General features: G+C 43.3%; 1 protein-coding gene across 1 annotated transcript in view; it reads left to right on the top strand.

Annotated features, from left to right (window-relative positions):
• The window catches only part of LOC126524330 (uncharacterized), a 120,001-nt gene that overhangs the window by 39,849 nt on the left and 61,949 nt on the right, over positions 1 to 18,203 (top strand). Inside the window, exon 2 of the mRNA XM_050172663.3 lies at positions 16,998 to 17,107. Within this exon, the coding sequence (XP_050028620.2) occupies positions 16,998 to 17,107 (110 nt within the window). The remainder of the gene's footprint in view (positions 1 to 16,997; positions 17,108 to 18,203) is intronic.

The raw sequence follows: 18,203 nt of genomic DNA, 5'->3' as shown, positions 1-18,203 counted from the left end.
CGGGGCCTCCTGCCAACCTGTTCCTGTGCGTCGCCCGTCTACCCGAGCGTGCCGCCACCTCCTCAAGGCCGGTGAGCTTCTGTGCTTGTGGGTACGACAAGAACACTCGGGCTACGGGCCCGAGTTCTACGCCAGCTGCCCGGCCAGAACGCCGCCCCCGTTTGTCGTGCCGCCTGCTGCCCGAGGCCGGTGTTCGAGCTTCTGTGCCCGTGAGCAGGACAAGAGCAGTCGGGCTACGGGCCCGAGCTCTACACCCAGCTGCCCGGCCAGAACGCCGCCGCCATCTACTCGTGCCACCAAGGCGCCTGCTTTACCTCTCCAAGCCAGAGCTGGCCAGCTCCAGTCGCCCGGTCAACCGACTTACACCACGACCTTTGGTGAGACCGGCGCCACTCCTTTCGTCAGCTTGTCGCCGCGTCGCCGCGTCGAGACTGTTGTGTGTCCCTGCCATCGTGGCAAGCCCGGACTCGCGCACTAGGTAGCTCCATACTAGCCCCAAGTGTGTTTCTTCCTGCGATTATGTCTATTTGAGCGTTTCTGTTATGTTTGCTATTTTCTTCTATTTATTTTTAAGCTTTTTTTGTTCCATTAAAAGTTTGTGTGTCTGTTCAAACCAACGGCTTTGTCCTCAATTGGGTTCTCGAAGGCTCCGCCTAAGAGAACCGTTAAAACATTTGAGTGCACGAACCTTTGTCCCATATTAGGGTCATCACAACGTGTATCCTGTTGATTGCACCTCCAGGGTATCCGGGTACAGGCATGGCTTCCCATTTCTTTCCTGGCCGATTATGCTAGACACGATCGAGTCACTATTGTGTTTAGTCAATGCTGCATGCTCTGCCAAAGCATTTGATTCCACTCTTTTCTCATCCACATCGTTCTGATGGTGGTGAAGCCATTGTTTAAAGTTGCCCATCACCCTAATGTAGATAGTATTCATATACACATGTTATGTTTCAAAGGTCAGAATTCATGTCAGCAAAATTTTTTATACGGTTTGTGATGGGATGGTTACCTCATTGGTTTAGCATGGCTTGTCACTGGGATTGCTCTCTTGTTTGTTTAGCTTCTTGTCGGGTTCTTATGGATTTGATTTTGTGCACAATGAGATGTTACAAACACACATTGCATATACATGAACAAAAGGTTTGCAACAGAGATAACATATATGCATGGGCATATATATGTGTCAATAAAATACTCGAGCCTCATTTCTACCTTCAGAAAAAGAAGTTATTTCTCCTCGAGGGCATGACTGCTTGCAATAATGAACCTCCAAGGGAAGGTTCTCTCTAATCCCTATTTTTGATATCTAAATGCTTATGTGGCATGTACAAACTGCTTGCATCAATTTCTCATTGGTATAAGTGGTGTAAATTTTAAATTTGAGTAATAATTGCGATAAATAACTCATTTCACCTGTTTTCTAATGGCTCTAAAATTCTGTGCTTCTACCTTGCAAAACCATTTATGAAATTAGTTTGATGAGGCGCAATATACAGGGCCTTCTAAAATGAAGGTATCAGTACCTATTAAAGACTGTGCTAACTATGAAAGTGCTGCTTGTGTATGTGGTTTATTCATTTCTCAGACAAAAGCTTTACACCCAAGTACAGTCAGTAAATCGAAAACAATTGCATCTTGTTTAATAGTTCTTGAGCACTTGTGCGTCACTATAGTCGGATACAATTTTAGAAAAAAGGGGAGGCCCCGCCCAAATGACCGAAGCGCGACGTCCGATTGCCTCCGTGACTAAAATAATCCCGCTAAAAAAATTGTGCTTCGGAAACGCGCAATTCTCGGTATAAATAAAGATTTTGATGACTGGTTTAGTAGAGCTCTCATGTGCTACAGCACATGCCGGATCACGACAGAAAAACAACCCCGTGCCTTCTACAACGCTGCCCGTCATCTGCTCTTTAGCCTCATTGCAAGTGACAAAAGTAGAAAGAGCAACTCTGCATAGCTTTTACGCTTGTTTACATGTGCACGGCACATTTACTACTCCTGTTCCGAGCTTCAAATGAATCAGTTGCTATTGAACAAGTACATATATAAAACAATGCATTTATCGCAACCATTACAAACCCAAGATGCTCGGTGTCAGCGAAAGCACCGTGGTAAAGGTGAGGAGGGAGGTCAAAGCTTCGCGTATTTCGGGTGGCAAACTGTCGACGCCCTCGCGAAAACGACCACAAAATGTGGAGAAAAGAAGATGCAGCACGAAGTAGGACACGTTGTGTTCGCTGAGGTCATGTGCACGATTTCTTTCACCACAACGAGATACCGACGGTCGAGAAGATCACTAACGAGTTCTTGAAGCGTATATGGTTTAATGTTTGTGCCTTGGGACTTGCCTGACGGAAGGCGAGTGCTATGGTTTGTCAACCGTGGGGGCAGCATTCATCCCCGCATGGTGCCTGCTTCAGAAACACGACTACGTGCACGGCTCGGGTTTCCTCATGGCTGCACAGCGTCCACGACGGAAACAGCCACTGGATCATGGACTGCTATTCGGCCCCTCCCCGTGCCAGCAGCAATGCAAACCCCCACCTCCACCCCCCCTCGTTTTTCCGGCGGCGCCCGCACCACGAACGACTCCCGCTGGGTTTGGGACGGTTTCCAAAGGAGGGCTGTGTTTCGACCCGGTGCCTTTCATTTGGTTCCCTTTGTCCTATTCGGGCCATAATTATAACTTGCCCGGCGCACCATTCTGACCGACCGCCAAATCGGCCCGACACCGCAGCGCGGTTCCAGGAAGCGCCGGCCACCGAGAGTGGCGTTAGGACCCCGGAGGCTGCCCGGACCCTCTCTCTCTCGACCTTGTTTCGTCCTTGGGGACTGTTTGGGGAATCTGGGGACTGAGGGGTGTTATTTAAGCAGCTTGCAGCTGCTCTGTTGGTCACTGTCCTGATGAAGACAGCATGTAAACATTGTATAAAGAATTATTCACCGAGAAAGCTCTCCTCGTCTCTGACTCTGCGTGAAGTGAGGTCCAGACCTCCTGCCAGCCACACATACCTCGGCACACGCAACAATGGATCTCCCATCACTGAAGCGGTGTACTGTGTGTCAAGCACAGCAGCCAAGCATTCTCCCGTGACCTCTCAAATAAATAAGCAGTTCATTTGATGACATAATCCTTTTAATGGAAGCCCAATTCTGAAAAAGCAACGTCCTGCACAGATCGTGCTCAATATAAGCGTTGGCATGGAAACGTGCTGAAATGCCGGAAAATCTGAATGCAAATGCAGTTATTAACCCTGAATAACTGTGTGAGGCCCAAAACGCTCATTCGGGCAGCCACTCTCCAGCTTCACAGAAAAAGCAGTAGTCAATGTGAAATTGACAGCCAGACTTAGCAGCCTGCACGCCAAAGCACATTGTGCTTTGCGTGCAGTTGTGCTGCCCCAACTGTTTTTTCCAGCCCGTTGAGATGAATAATGTCAATGTCAGAAGGCCCAAAATACTCTATTGGGCAGCCACCTATGAGCATGATGGGCCCTGTGATGAAATAAGTCATCAGGGCACGCTTGAAAGACACCTTTAGCAGTCTGGACGTGAAAGCACAGTCAAGCCGTCGCCACTGTTGGCGAAACGGCAGCAATCAATGCGAGAATGACAGCCACTGTTGGCAGCTTGCATGCAAACACACATTCATGTGGTGGCATTGTTTATTTTGGTTACGTGGCCCAGGCAAGTAATGCGAATAGGAGAACAATTATCAAGCATCATTAGCTTAGTTAGGCCCAATATACTCAGTCGGGTAGCTATTAATAGCAGTAGTCGAGGGCTCGCTTGAAAGGCACCATTAGCAGTCTGCACGTCAAAGCGTATTGAAGTCGTCGCCACTGTTGGCGAAACGGCAGCAGTCAATGCGGGAATGACAGCCACTGTTGGCAGCTTGCATGCAAACACACGTTCATGTGGTGGCATTGTTTATTTTGGTTACCTGGCCCAGGCATGTAATGCGAATAAGAGAACAACTATCAAACATCATTAGCCTAGTGAGGCCCAGAAAACTCATTTGGGTAGCTATTAGCAGTAGTCGAGGGCACGCTTGAAAGGCACTGTTTGCAGTCTGCACATCAAATCACAGTCATGCCGCAGCCATTGTTGTATTTGTTTATCTGACCAGGCAAGTAACACCAATGTAAGCACAAATATTCACCCTGAATTGCTCCGCTAGCATTGTTTGTACTAAAACATGCTGAGTGAAGTTGAATGTGTTTTACTGAGGCAATTATTTAATTCACAAGGCGGTACACGACACGGTACACCGACACGCCCGCCTCTGACATTAGGCACCATACTTTGGCAAAATTTTCTCGTCGTAACTTCACTCGGGAACGAAATAAGAAAGACATGAAGCAAACAGGCAGGATGTATGTTTGCAGCAGTCGCCGAGGGATACTGTTTTCAGGCAAAGCATAGCGCAGCATCAGCGATGCTTGCTGCAATGTTTCTTCGCGGGAACATGGCTTAGAATAAATACAGGCGGCACAGATGCCGCATCGTAAGCTCGCAGTAATATTTCCGGCATGATAGACAATGACAAACAGTTTGGAAATTCACTGTGACGAGGCATTGACGCGCACTGCAGACGCTACTTGGCCCAGTTCTCGGCCGTCCGGCGCATGACGTCAGTCCAGAGTGCACACCCATTGGTGGATGCTCGTGTGCATCCGCCTCAGAGGAGTAAGCACCCCTGTTTTTCTACAGTTGTATCCGGCTATAATCGAGCACAGCTTGACCCTTGGCCTAATACTCAATCAGGCTTGAAGCTTTCAATGTCTGCTAATCGCTAGAACAGCATCAGATCTCATTCTGTGCCAAGGGGTGGAACGCATTTGCTTAGAGCTAGGCAGATGAATGTCTTTCTTTCGCATTGAAGTTCCCAATACTTTCTAGTCTTAGGTGAAAGTACACAGCTCAGCACAACGCATGTATGGTATACGTAAGGGTGCTTTGTTCTTTAAACCGAATCAACAAGAAGCAGCTACTTCATGTTTTTGCAAACCTTACCCTACTTCCTAACCATTCATTGATCAAAAGTGTATAAAATTAATCTGTGCTTGTTCTATTGTTTCACAGGTAGACATCGGCGATGGTGTATAGGTTGAAAATGGCCTGCTGAAGAGGCTGCGCCTGGATGCTAACAACTCAGGCTTTCAGTTCGCGGGGGGTCTCATTAAGGCTCCTTTCACAAAAGAAGAGGATGAAGGAAGGCGCTACACATCGATGTGCAGCGATTGTTTGTGACATCGTCACCGCTGGCAGGCCTGGCCTGCCTTTTCGCTTCATTCTGGGTCTTCCACGTTATCTACTCAAAAAGGGCCCACAAGAGTTTGACATATATTGAGCACTGCTTTCTGAATTTGAGCTACACAAAGCCACGGGTGAAATCATTGGAGTTAGTCAATTTTTACAAGAACTATTGCTAGGCAAAAAAAAATTTTTAGATGCATATCCTCAAGAGTTTCTGTAAAAATTATTTTGCCTAACAAAAGCACTCGTGGGTTCTGCGGCCGGAAGGTTGCCCAAGCCATGTAGCACAGTGCTTGCTTTAAAGGGACACGAAAGAGAAAATTTATTTGAGCTTTATTAAATCATTCTTCTACAGCACCGAAAAAACAACTCTTACCGTGACTTGATAAGCCAGATAACTTGCAAAAACGAAAACTGGTGTCGCCACCACCGCCTTAAAATTCCTGCTCCAGCTCGCTGTGATATGGAATTTGACGGTGTCTGTTCGGGTCTAGCTAATGTTCTACTGGCCAATATTGATGAATTCCGTTGTAAAGGTGTCAAAGAATATACTTAGTTGAAGTATGACTTCACACTGATGTGCGGGCACTACATAAAACTTGAAAAATGAAAGTTCAATCTTCATTTTTTCTTCAATTAATCCGCTCATTGCCACAATGTTCATGAATACAGTTCTGAAAGATTGTTTTATGAATCTAAAATGACTTACTGTTTCTCTTTAGTATCTCTGCAATGGGCCTTTAGCAACTAAACGTGTGTTAGTATGCCACAGGTATTCCCAGTGGGGGCAAGAGCACCAGCAGCATGCTCAATGGTTCCGTACCAAATGATAATTTGAAGGATGTCCTGTGACACTTGGGTAAGACCAACGTGGCTCTGTGTTAATGACCACAAGTGTATTATGCAAAACTTAATGGCCCAGAAATTGGTAATTCAGGGGGAAGTTCAATTAGCTACTTTTATTTCTTTTTTTTCTTTATCATGGATTTCTCACATTACACTTTGTCACAACGCATTCACTTTAAAGTAACTGTGGAGAATAAGGTGGTTTGGTATTCAGACATGCCTTCTGTGTGTAAATAGTGCTCGATGAGCAATACAAAGATACACCATAGATGCTGACTGGCCACATGAAGGGGTTTGAGGGCCGCTACAAATATACATCCTTGTAGTCGTATCTAGGTAGCACTACGTTCAATTTGTCACACAAGCATATGGCATCCATCACAACTGCATGCCTAGAAACAGACAAGGGCAACACACTCAATTACCTTTTAGACTATCTAAGAAGCACTACAATTTTTAGGCAACGAAATTGAAATCTGGCTTGTACCCATAAGTACTGCAATACAGTTGTGCAACATGTTCCTCTTCTGTGGAAAAAGGGCTGCATACGTTTTCTTTGAGCACAAGGGGGAGTGGTATCAGTTAATGGCTGTTTTCACATATATGTTTTGTCGTGTGTATTAGTAATCACCACTTTCCTCATCTGAGTGAGGTCATTCTTTTAGAAATTTTGAAAGTTGATAGAACATGTTGCTCATGGTTGTTGCAGTTTTCTTCCTAACTATCCATTCATTGCACTGTGCACCTATGTCTAGGCAACTAGCTGTTTCAAGGTCAGTATGCTATCAATGGGTCTAATGATAATCTCTAGTGCTCTCTCATTTGATTGTTGCAATACTTACGAGTTAGATTTTGTATATTGTGTCACTTATTTATTTTCACTGTACTTTAGTTTCACTACATCTTGAATGTGTTGTGATAGTTTTTATTTTGCCGTGAGATGTGGTGGGCAGTTGCCGGCACTAATGTGATTGTACGAATGCTTGCTGTATTTACCACATGGTTGTTTCATTTCGTCTGAGGCAGTAGTGGCCGTTAGCAGATGTCATTTGGCCTTAAGTGCAATAATTTTATGTTGTATAGTTTTGTCCATAATCATCCATTGAATGCACTGCACACCCATGCTCTGGACAACTGCCTGTTTGAAGGAATGATCTGCATATTCAGTGGGTCTAATGTGAACATCTCTAGTACTGCCTGTGTATTTATGAGTTAGATTTTGTATTGTGTGTCATTTTGTTTTCACTGTGCTTTAGTTTCCCAACATCGTGAATGCCTTGATAGTTTTCCTTTTGCAGTGAGAGATATGGGTGGGCAGTGGCCGGCACTAATGTGATAGTACGAATTCTTGCTGTATTTGCCACATGGTTGTTTCATTTTGTCTGGGGCAGTAATGGCCGTTAGCAGCAGATGACATTTGGCCTTAAGTGCAATATTTTTATGTTGCATAGTTATGTTCATACTGATCCATTGAATGCACTGCACACCCATGTTCTGGACAACCGCCTGTTTGAAGGAATGATCTGCATATTCAGTGGGTTTAATGTGAACGTGTCTAGTACTGACTGTATATTTATCAGTTAGATTTTATATTGTGTGTTGTTTGTTTTCACGGTACTTTAGTGGGATTGCACATTGAATGTGTTGTGATATATTTTATTCTGCTATGAGAGATCTAATGGGCAGTTACCAGCCCCAGTCTGTGTATTATTACAAATATTTATTATGCTTATCACAACATGTTATAAGGCTATAGTTTTGTGATGATTAACTCATGCCTGACTTTTTTATGAGAAACATGTCAGAACTAATAAACAATCGCTCATGCTTGGGATCCATGAAATCATCCTTGTAATCTTTCAATTGTCTTCGAAATACTTCCACATCAGGCCCAAGAAACTCCAGAACGGGCTTGAAAAATTACTCTCGGAAAGAACTGAGAAACCCTGATGAACGAGGTAAAAAAATACTCCGAGATCAGCTCCAAGAAACCACAGAATGGGCTCAAAAAATTACTCTCAGGTAGAGCTAAGAAACCTTGATAACGAGATAAGAAAATACCTCCACATCAGTACCAACAAACTCGAGAACAGGCCTGAAAATAACTCCGAGGAATAGCCTAGAAAACTGGATAAATGATGTAAAAAAGTAATTTCACATCACCTCCAACAAACTCCAGAATGGGCTTGAAAAATTACTATCAGATAAAGCTAAGAAAAGTTAATGAAAGAGGTAAAAAAATACTCTCACATCAGACCCAAGAAACTCGCGAATCGGCTTGAAAAATAACTCTCAGGAATATCCGCTAGAACTTCGTGATGGGAGTAAAAATATAGTCCCACTATCGTCCCTAAAAACCTTAACACAGATTAAAAAATTACTCTCGTTTCCACATACAAAAAACTTGGTCAGCATGGTAGTAACTTTTTACCTCGACTGGTACGTAGTAAAAAAAACCCAGAAACGGGAATGCGATACAGGACGAGCGGTTTACTCCCGTTTCGCGTTATTTTTGTTTAGTGTGGACGAACGGTCGTTCAAGACTAGTAATTCTATCACTGAAGCTTTTAATCGTCACAGAAGTTTCCTCGACAGTTTTTATTTGCTACTCAATGTCATCAAGCCTTTTTTGGATATTGTTACGACCTTCAAGCAACTGTGATAACAAGTCGGAAGCCGAGGGCCATGGGTTGGGCTCAACGTCCACACATAACATCAGCAAAGACAGCAATATATATATATATATATATATATATATATATATATATATGTGTGTGTGTGTGTGTGTGTGTGTATGTACCTGTTAGGTCAACTATAAACACCAAGCTTCAGAAAATCGGCTTAAATAAGCACTGCTTGAAGAAAGTGGGCCTGTGAACACATCTGTGTCGACATATATCAAACGATAAAACGACCACGAAATAAAAATTATTCAATTAATAGTTCCTAATGGATGCGTGCTGTACCCGCCGATCTGGAATAGCGAAATTATAGAGTCACTGCGTATATGCCATTTCCTGGCCAATACCACAGAATGCGTACGAGCCACTTTAATACAACATGTATGGAACACCTAAATGCTCTCCCATATCTGTAGTGTGACAAAAAAGTGCATATTGTATGTGTGTCGGTCTTTCTGCATATATCTCCCCTTGCCATTCTAACCACGACAAGGAACAAGAAACACCTAGGTGAATGTGACTTTACTGTCTGGCCACGTTTCACAGCGTTCATCCTTCTGTACTGATCTATACATTTTAGCATAGCATGCGAATGGTGTACTTCATAAAGATAATCATTGCGTAACGTCAAGGTCATTGTGATTGCGTAACGTCAACACCTGTACGTTTAACAGGTGTTGAAGAATGTTACACTTCCATTAAGCAAAAGTAAAGACAACGTAAGCATCGCGTTTAACCCAATACCATTTTACTAAGCGCTATCATTATACCTATAGCTTAGCTTAATACACAGATTTAGATATGTAGCTCGAGTCGAATAGGTTAGTTTTACGACTCAGATTTCAATATGTAGCTCGAGTCGAATGCGTTGCTTTATGTTCGGACAGGGCGGCGCGAGACGTAGCAATATCACATAGGTCGCGAGTGACACAGTAATGTCACCCATTTCAATGCAGAAATCGTAGGCTCGTGTTAGTGTCAACCTTGTCTAGAGGCGCGCAGCGATGGTACATCTAAGTAGTATATTCGTGGTCAGAGCATGTGGACCAGACGTCGACATATTAGGAAGTGTAACAAGTTGACAAATTATTTCGGCTAAGGAAGGGATTCCTCCCAAGTTTGCAGGTTATGCCACACCACAGGAATTCTGAGCAGCTGTTACACAGTATAAAAAGGGATCTGCATGCTTTCGTTAAAGAGCAAGGCACAATACAGTGGAAGCCGTAGCGGCATTGCTGATACTTACTTCATTGATGAGACTTACCGCTCCACCCAGAAAGGCGCTCTTTTCTTCGTCTTCTTCGTGCTTACCTGTTGTTCCAAGCAGTTTTCTTCCTTTTCTGAATGTGTGCTATAGAACATATGTCCGAATGTACACAAGAAAATATAACGCAGACACATTCAGAACATCTCCATCTGCCGCAGTTCACCGTTGATAGGCCCACAGTACATAGAGGCTAGCTTATACAGATCTTGAAAACGTATTCGTGGAACCTAATAAGCCAATAGATGTTGGCACTACACGCTCGATAACACTACAAATGTTCAAGAACTTTTCCGCAGCAACATAGGAGGAGCGGTGCAAAAATGGGCTCTCTTTGAGGATGCGAAATTTCCGCACAATAGGTAAAGAGAAAAATTACAGGAAGGTTTTGTTTAGAGCATTCACGCAAAGAATAAGGGAAGGCAAGTAGCAAAAACACCTAGCTGTACAATTAACACACAGATATTTCAGCACGTGAGAACGATCGTATATGGGTCCATTCATTTCGTCTATATCTGCAGTTATTATTTGTTGCTTATTTTCGTTTGTATTCCTGAGAATTGTATTGCGACCGCGGCGGTAGCAGACTCGTCACTTTCTTACCAGCACGAAATGTTCAGACCATTTCTGACTGATGGAAGGAGGCACCACTGTAGGTTAAATGAGGCACACAGTTCCCAACTCCCTAGCGCTTAGGCCCGAAGTGTTCCCAGAAAAACTACATGGTCAGTTACACCCCGCTCCCCCCTTTCCTCCTTCTCATTACCTCTAGTATAGCCGCAGTCCAAAGCTGTAGAAAGGCTGAAGACACTACTGGGAGCTGTCAAGGACGCCTGCTTTGCGCGAGGCTCAGAGCGGTATTGATACGGCGGCGCGACGAAATAAACTGCAAAGGGCGGACAAATCATCGGATCTCTAAGGCACATAGGGCCCTCGGGGCCGCACTTTTCGGCGTCAAGGTAGCCTAGCCACCTGCGGAATTATCTTACTGAGCTATGTCTTATTTTCGGTTGAGGTAGACGGAAGTTGAAATCCCTCCCCCCCCCCATTTTTTTCTTTTTTAAATCAACGATGGTGTATCTGCGCATGACATTCTCCAGTGCACTACATCTGCAGGCTTGGACTGGCGCCTGATGCCGACGAAAGATGCCAAGAGGGAGTGGACCATACTAATCCAAGGACAAACAAATTAAGAAGGCTCACTAAGCTTGAACGAAGAAAGTTCCTTACCAGAACAAGAATTGGCCTCCCTGGTGCAGTATTCGGCCACAACCTCCCTGATGATATCGACAATTAACCAATGGCCCTTAGTCCCCAGCCTCTGCGGAGCACCTGACCAAGGCCGCGGTCAGACCTGTAACGCAGTAGAAGGTGCTAACAATCTCTGGGACCGGACAGGCCACCAATGGAAAGTGACCCTTGCAACGTTTAACACCCGAACCCTCTCGACTGAGGTTAGCTTAGCAGAGCTCTTTGAGGAAATATCAGACATTTTTGTGGGATAATATCGGCCTTAGTGAGATTAAAGAACTGGTGAGGCTTACACATTGCTAAATAACGGCCATATCCTCTGCCGTAGAAGTCTCCCTGATAAGAAGCAATACGGGGTAGGATTCCTAATCCATAAGGGCATGGCGGGCAACATTGACGTATTGTACATCATCAATGAGAGCGTAGCAGTAGTCGTGATCAAACTCAATAAGAGGTATAGATTGAAGGCAGTACAAGCCTACGCTCCAACATACTGTCACGACGATGAGGAAGTAGATAAGATTTATGAAGATACTGAACTAGCGATGAGAGAAGTGCAAACTAGGAATATAAATTGGCAACTACGGCGTCTATTCTAGAAACGCCAGAGGAGAGATGCTGGTAGAATTCGCAGAAAGGAATAAGCTGAGAATAGTGAACTCCTTTTTCAGGAAACGTAGCAACAGAAAATGGACCTTGAAGAGCCCAAATGGTGTAACGAGAAATGAAATTGATTTCATAGTTTCTGCCGAAGCCAGCATAGTGCAGGACGTAGAAGTGATAGGTAGGGTAAAGTGCAGTGATCATACGTTGGTGAGGGCTAGGATTCACCTCACTTTGAACAGAGGAAGAGTAAAATTGGTCAACAAAAACAGGTCCACTTAGAGGCTGTATTGGTAAAAGCAGACAAGTTTAGGCTGGTACTTACAAACAAATATGCAGCCTTAGAACAGAGATACGATGATGATGATGACAAAGGGGTAATGAATGAAACCGTAACGAGGTTGGCTTCAGACGCAGCAATTGAAGTGAGAGGTCAGGCACCAAGGCAATCAGTAGGCAAGCTCTCCCAAGTAACAAAAGACCTAATAAAGAGACGAAAAAGAATGAAACTTTCCACCTCAAGAAATAAGATAGAATTCCCGGAATTGTCAAAACTGATCAACAAAGCGAAAATAAGTGATGCTAGAAATTATAACGTGAGGAAGACTGAAGGAGCCGTAAAAATGGACGCAGCCTGAAATCACTGAGAAGGAAACTTGGCATCAGACAAACCAACATGTATGCACTGAAAGATAATCGGGGTAATATCATCTGGAATGTCGAAGGTAGAATAAAAGCAGCGGAAGAAATCTATACTGACTTGTACAGTGCCCAGAAGAGTCAGGATAGCTCAACTAGAAACAGTAATGAACAATATACAGAAACTCTTCCTATAACTATTGATGAGGTCGGAAGGGCCTTAGACGACATGAAGCAAGGAAGAGTGGCAGGAGAAGATGGAATAACAGTCGATTTATTTATTTTTTTTTATTTAGTTCGTGTACCCTCAGGGCCAGAGGCATTAATGAGGGGAGTGGTTACATCAAATACAAAAAAAAATGAGAAAAGTACAGTGCAGCAAAATAGTTAATAGTACAGAAATAGATGGTTCTCGGTTATACAATGTTATTTGAGTGTTCCTGGAGTGCTGGTCAATAAAACTAAATACGGTGCATGCAGTGCCGTAATACAGTGTTCCGGTAATACAAAACAATAACAGTGATACAATTGGTAGTACAAAAACACAAATGAAATGCTTCTGTTTATACAATGTTATCTAATACTGCCGTGAAGTGCTGATGGTCAACAATAGTAGCGGTTGAGGCTGGTAGGTGATTCCACTCGTCAGATGTATGCGGAAGGAATGAATGAGACATGACATTGGTTTGGCATAATGAAATTCCAACTTTATTATTGTGATCTAACCTTGATGAAATGTATTGAGGAGGGGAGATAAGTTCGTCGCGAAGTGAAGGATGATGAAATATCTTATGAAAAAGTGAAAGTCTAAAGCCTTTACGGCGAGAGGCTAAAGATGGCAAATCAAGGTTTAATTTTATTACAGAAGTGCTGGCAGTTCGGTTATAATAAGAAAAAACGAAACGAGCAGTTATTTTGTACTATTTCTAAAGAGTGAATCAGGTTTTTCTGAAAGGGATCCCAAACTGCTCCGGCGTACTCTAGTTTTGAGCGGACTAGTGACTTGTATAACATTAATTTTAGGGAAGGCGGTGCCTTAGTGAAATTGCGTTTTAGGTATCCCAGCATGCGGTTAGCATTTTTAATTACGTAAGAAGCGTGCATGGACCACGAGAGGTTTCTAGTAATATGGACACCAAGATATTTGTAGGAGGAAACAGGGTCTAAGGGGAGATTATTAACGCCGTAAGAAGGAAGCTGGTTAGAAGTTCTGGCCACGCGCATAAATTTACATTTTTTAATATTTAATTCCATTGACCATGATTGGCACCAAGTAGAAATAGCGTTAAGGTCGGATTGAAGAGAAGATATATCAGTGTCACATATTATTTCCCTGAAGATTACGCAATCATCGGCGAATAAGTGAATGTTAGAGGAAACACAAGAGGGTAGATCATTTATGTAAAATTAAAAAAAGGAGGGGACCAAGTACCGACCCTTGAGGTACGCCGGACTGTACTCTGCTCGGTTGAGATGTTGATTCATTAGCAAAGACAAACTGTGAACGGTTACAAAGAAAGCACTCAAGCCATGCAAGCAGCCTGGGATCAATGTTAATTCGATGCAGCTTACACATTAGAAGGTTATGGCACACTTTGTCAAACGCTTTCGAAAAGTCTAAAAATATACAGTTGGCAGTTGAAGAGCAGTCAAGAATGACGTTTAGCTTATGCGTAAATAAAACTAGTTGTGTTTCACATGAATATGTCTTGCGGAAGCCATGTCGCGATGGTGAAAAAAATAACTCAGTTTCAAGAAAGCTAGCAAGATTAGAGGCAAGTATATGTTCTAACATCTTACATGGAATGGAAGTGAGCGAGATAGGGCGGTAGTTATCTGGAGAATGCTTGTCACCCGACTTATGGAGTGGGATCCCCTTCCCAATCTTCCATTCATCAGGCAAATAACCCTTATGTAGCGACTGTTGGAAGATCATTCCTAGGAAAATTGAAGAGTAACAGCTAGTGCTTTCCAAAAATTTCGCATTTATTAAATCGTGTCCTGGAGCCGAAGATAGTTTTAAAGATGAGATAATTTGTATGATACCTGCTGGTTCAATGATTATGGGAAACATTGCTTGGTAATCGTAGTCGTGCGTGGATGGAAGAGTAATGTGTGTAGTTGGTGAAAAGTTGTGCATGAAAACATCATTAAGCGCCGACGCACATTGATTAGTTGGAATAACATTTCCAGAGCTGTCGATTAAGGTTATCATGTCGTCCGCCTTGGGGTTAATGACGCGCCAGAATTTCTTGGTTTCGGGTTTAAGCATTAAATGCAAGGTATTGCCAAGGAAGTGATCTTTGGCTTGTTTAAGTGCGGCTACATACTCATCTGCCGCCAGCTTGTATTTGGTCCAGCGGTTTACGCTAGGTGAACGTTTGGCTAATTTGTGCAGGCGTTTCTTTTTATTAGACAGGCGCTTGAGACGGATGTTGTACCATGGGGCGCTTAGATTACATGCAATGGTGCGCAGTGGGATGTATTTGTTTGTTAGTTCCGCAACTTTTGCAGCAAACATATTCCAATTGGTCTGAGCGGTACGGCTGTCGAAGTTGCTTATAAATACGTCTAGAAAAGCAGATAATTCGGCGTTGATTGCTTCAAAATTTCCTTTCGCGTAGTCCCGAAAAGATTTGAATATTTTACCGGCTTTTGGCCGCAAAATATTTAAGTCAAACGAAAGTGCTGAATGGTCGCTCAAGCCGGGTAAATAGGTGATGTCGGAAACTAGGTCAGGCCGTGATGGTAATAGAAGGTCAAGTGTGTTCTCAACGGATTCGGTAGTGCGTGTGGGTTGAGTAACAAGTTGTAAAAGTGAGAAGACAGAGCACATGTCTAAGAACTCATTGGCTAATGAAGAAAGAGGGTGTAAAGTTGGAGGTTCAGTATTCCATATTATGTTCGGTAGATTAAAATCGCCAAGCAAAAATAAAGGTAATGCAGGATGACGAGATGTAACAATATTAATGATATTATGCATCTCATTTACGAAGTTAGATGAATAAGTTGGGGGGCGGTAACAAACACCAACGATTATCTTCTGGTGATTGATTTAAATGATGGCCCAAACCGTTTCGAGGTCAGTGTTGACATGAATACACTGAGATGGGAAATCTTTAGAAATGGCTAAGAGCACGCCGCCTCCCTGACGCATTGTACGGTCACAACGATACAGTAAAAAATGATGTGCGGTTTGAAGAATTTCGTTATCTTGAATCTGTGAATGTAGCCACGTTTCGGTAAGCACAAAGATGTCGGCGTTGCAAGTCTCCAAGGCAGATTCTAAGGAAGTGCGCGTATTCACGACGCTTCGAATATTTGTAAAGAACACAGATACGATGCATGATTCTCGTGATTCTCGTCCACATCCTCTCACGTTTTCCTAACTGTGCACGTGCTGGGAATTTGCATGCCCGCCGTTATCTCGTGGTTCATATGGCGCCTGCTCGCGCGATATGTCTCTCGCGCCATTATGTCTCCTCCATCTAATCAAAGATGGAGGAGACCTAATGCTTGGAAAACTGGCGGCTCTTTATACGTAGTGTCTGTCGACTGCAAGGGTCCCTGAAAACTGGAAGAATGCAAACATTATACTAATCCATAAAAAGGGAGACGTTGAAGAACTGAAAAATTATAGGCCCATTAGCTGACTCCCAGTATCATGTAAAATATTTACCAAAATAATCATCATCTAATCATAGGGAACACTGACCATGAGAAGGAAATTCACGCAAGAATAAAAATGAGTTGGATTGCATACGGCAGACATCGCGAACTCAAGACTGGAAGTTTACCGTTATCATTGAAATGAACGTATAAAATCAGTGCATTTTACCGGTGCTGACATATAGGGCAGAGACTTGGAGACTGACAAAGAAGCTTGAGAACAAGTCAAGGACCGAGCAAAGAACGATGGAACGAAGAATGCTAGGCATAACTTTAAGACACAGAAAGAGAGCAGTTTGCATCAGGGAGCAAACAGGTGTAGACGGTATTCTAATGGACATCAAGCGAAAAAAATGGTGCTGGGCAGGTCATGCTATGCGTAGATTAGATAACTGTTGGACCATTATGCGGGCAGAATGGGTACGAAGAGAAGGGAAGCGCATTAGAGGACGGCAAAAGACTAGCTAGTGCGACGAAATTGGGAAATTTGCGGCTGGAAGTTAGGTGGCAATTAGGAAGATTGCGCAGGACAGCGGTAATTGGAGATCGCAGGGAGAGGTCTTCTTCCTGCAGAGGACATAAATAGGGTAATAATGATGATGAGGATGGCTATAGGGTTAAGCTGTCGTTTCTTTGCAGGCGCTGCCCAAATTCACTGTATTTTCTTGCGACACGCTCTCCATGCATGCTTATTAAAGCAACACGATTGCTACTTACGATTTTCTTTCTGGAGGGCTTTTTTTCCTAAACCATATATTCTGCTTCAATTGTTTCAGCACTCTTCCTTGCATCACCGATTGGCCGTGCAACTAACTTTTTCTTCAAGAACTGCAGCCATTACATGCAAGAAGTGAAGCCGAATCCACCGAACTACCTAATTGTCGAGGTACGTCTTGCCATTTTGTCCTGCTGAAGTCACCATGGTATTCTAACTCGAGCATCATACCATGTTATGGAGAAGCCGTGTGGTTAGCAGAAATTATATGCGTTTTCTATATTGGTGCTCGCAATTTCTTTAAAAAATCACACGCACCACTTAAAATGTCTGCGCGTTTCTGTTGGTTAGATTATTTCCAGATAACGAAGCAGCGGCTCTTATGCGTTCCCGTTGCATTATGCTTCTTGCCCATAGTGTCAACATCACACTTGCTGTTTGACGCAATTTAGTAATGCCTAACCACGTGCTTCCATCAACATGCAAAGTCAGGTTAATGGCGTTTTACGGAAATAGTTCTAAAGTTTGGCTGGGTGTTCTAAGCAAAATTGCTTTACAGAACTTTTAGAAAGACATGCTTTAGGCGTATTTATAACAGATTTTTGGCTATTTGGCATCTTAATGTTTTCACAATGCTTTGGGAGTGGCTGATTTTCTAATTTGTTTGAAAACCACATTTACAGCATATTTTTCACAAAATGCGTTTGAAACTTTTTAAGGCAAGGGAAGATGAGGTAAATAAATTATTTGCTCTTCATTGTTTTTACCATCAAACGATACTTCGAACATGACTAAATGTAGCATATGCAGACGCAATTTTTTAGATCAAACTAATTTACTCTTTTAGCCAAAACACTCTGGTGACTGTTACCAATTGAACATTTGAAGCCGGTCATTCGACAAGCTCATAACCATTTCCACAAATGCAGGACTTTGACGCTGCTAATGTTTACAGCCCAATAAATTCCCACCGAGTTCACGCAGAAAGAATTAATTTTACGAGAAGAAGCGGCCCTGCCCTTATTAAAAGCCCATGAGTGCGTCCCTACTTCGCGGTTGGTCATCGGGCTAGCATGAAGCGACTGAGGTGGCGGCTTAGTACGAACGCTCGCTTAGTGTTCGCCCGCCTGTGAGGCACACGCAGTTATGTACCTCACGGGTGCTTACTACGGCATGAAGGTTCCGCTGTTCATAAGTTCAGTTTTCCTTTATTTTATGAAATTGCCCGGAATTCCTTATTCAGTAAAGATTAGTAGCATGAAGTATT

The sequence above is a fragment of the Dermacentor andersoni genome, chromosome 3 (assembly GCF_023375885.2).
Source record: "Dermacentor andersoni chromosome 3, qqDerAnde1_hic_scaffold, whole genome shotgun sequence".
NCBI classification, from domain to species: Eukaryota; Metazoa; Arthropoda; class Arachnida; order Ixodida; family Ixodidae; genus Dermacentor; species Dermacentor andersoni.
Note: the sequence above shows the minus strand (reverse complement) of the source record. Positions and strands in the feature narration are given on the sequence as shown.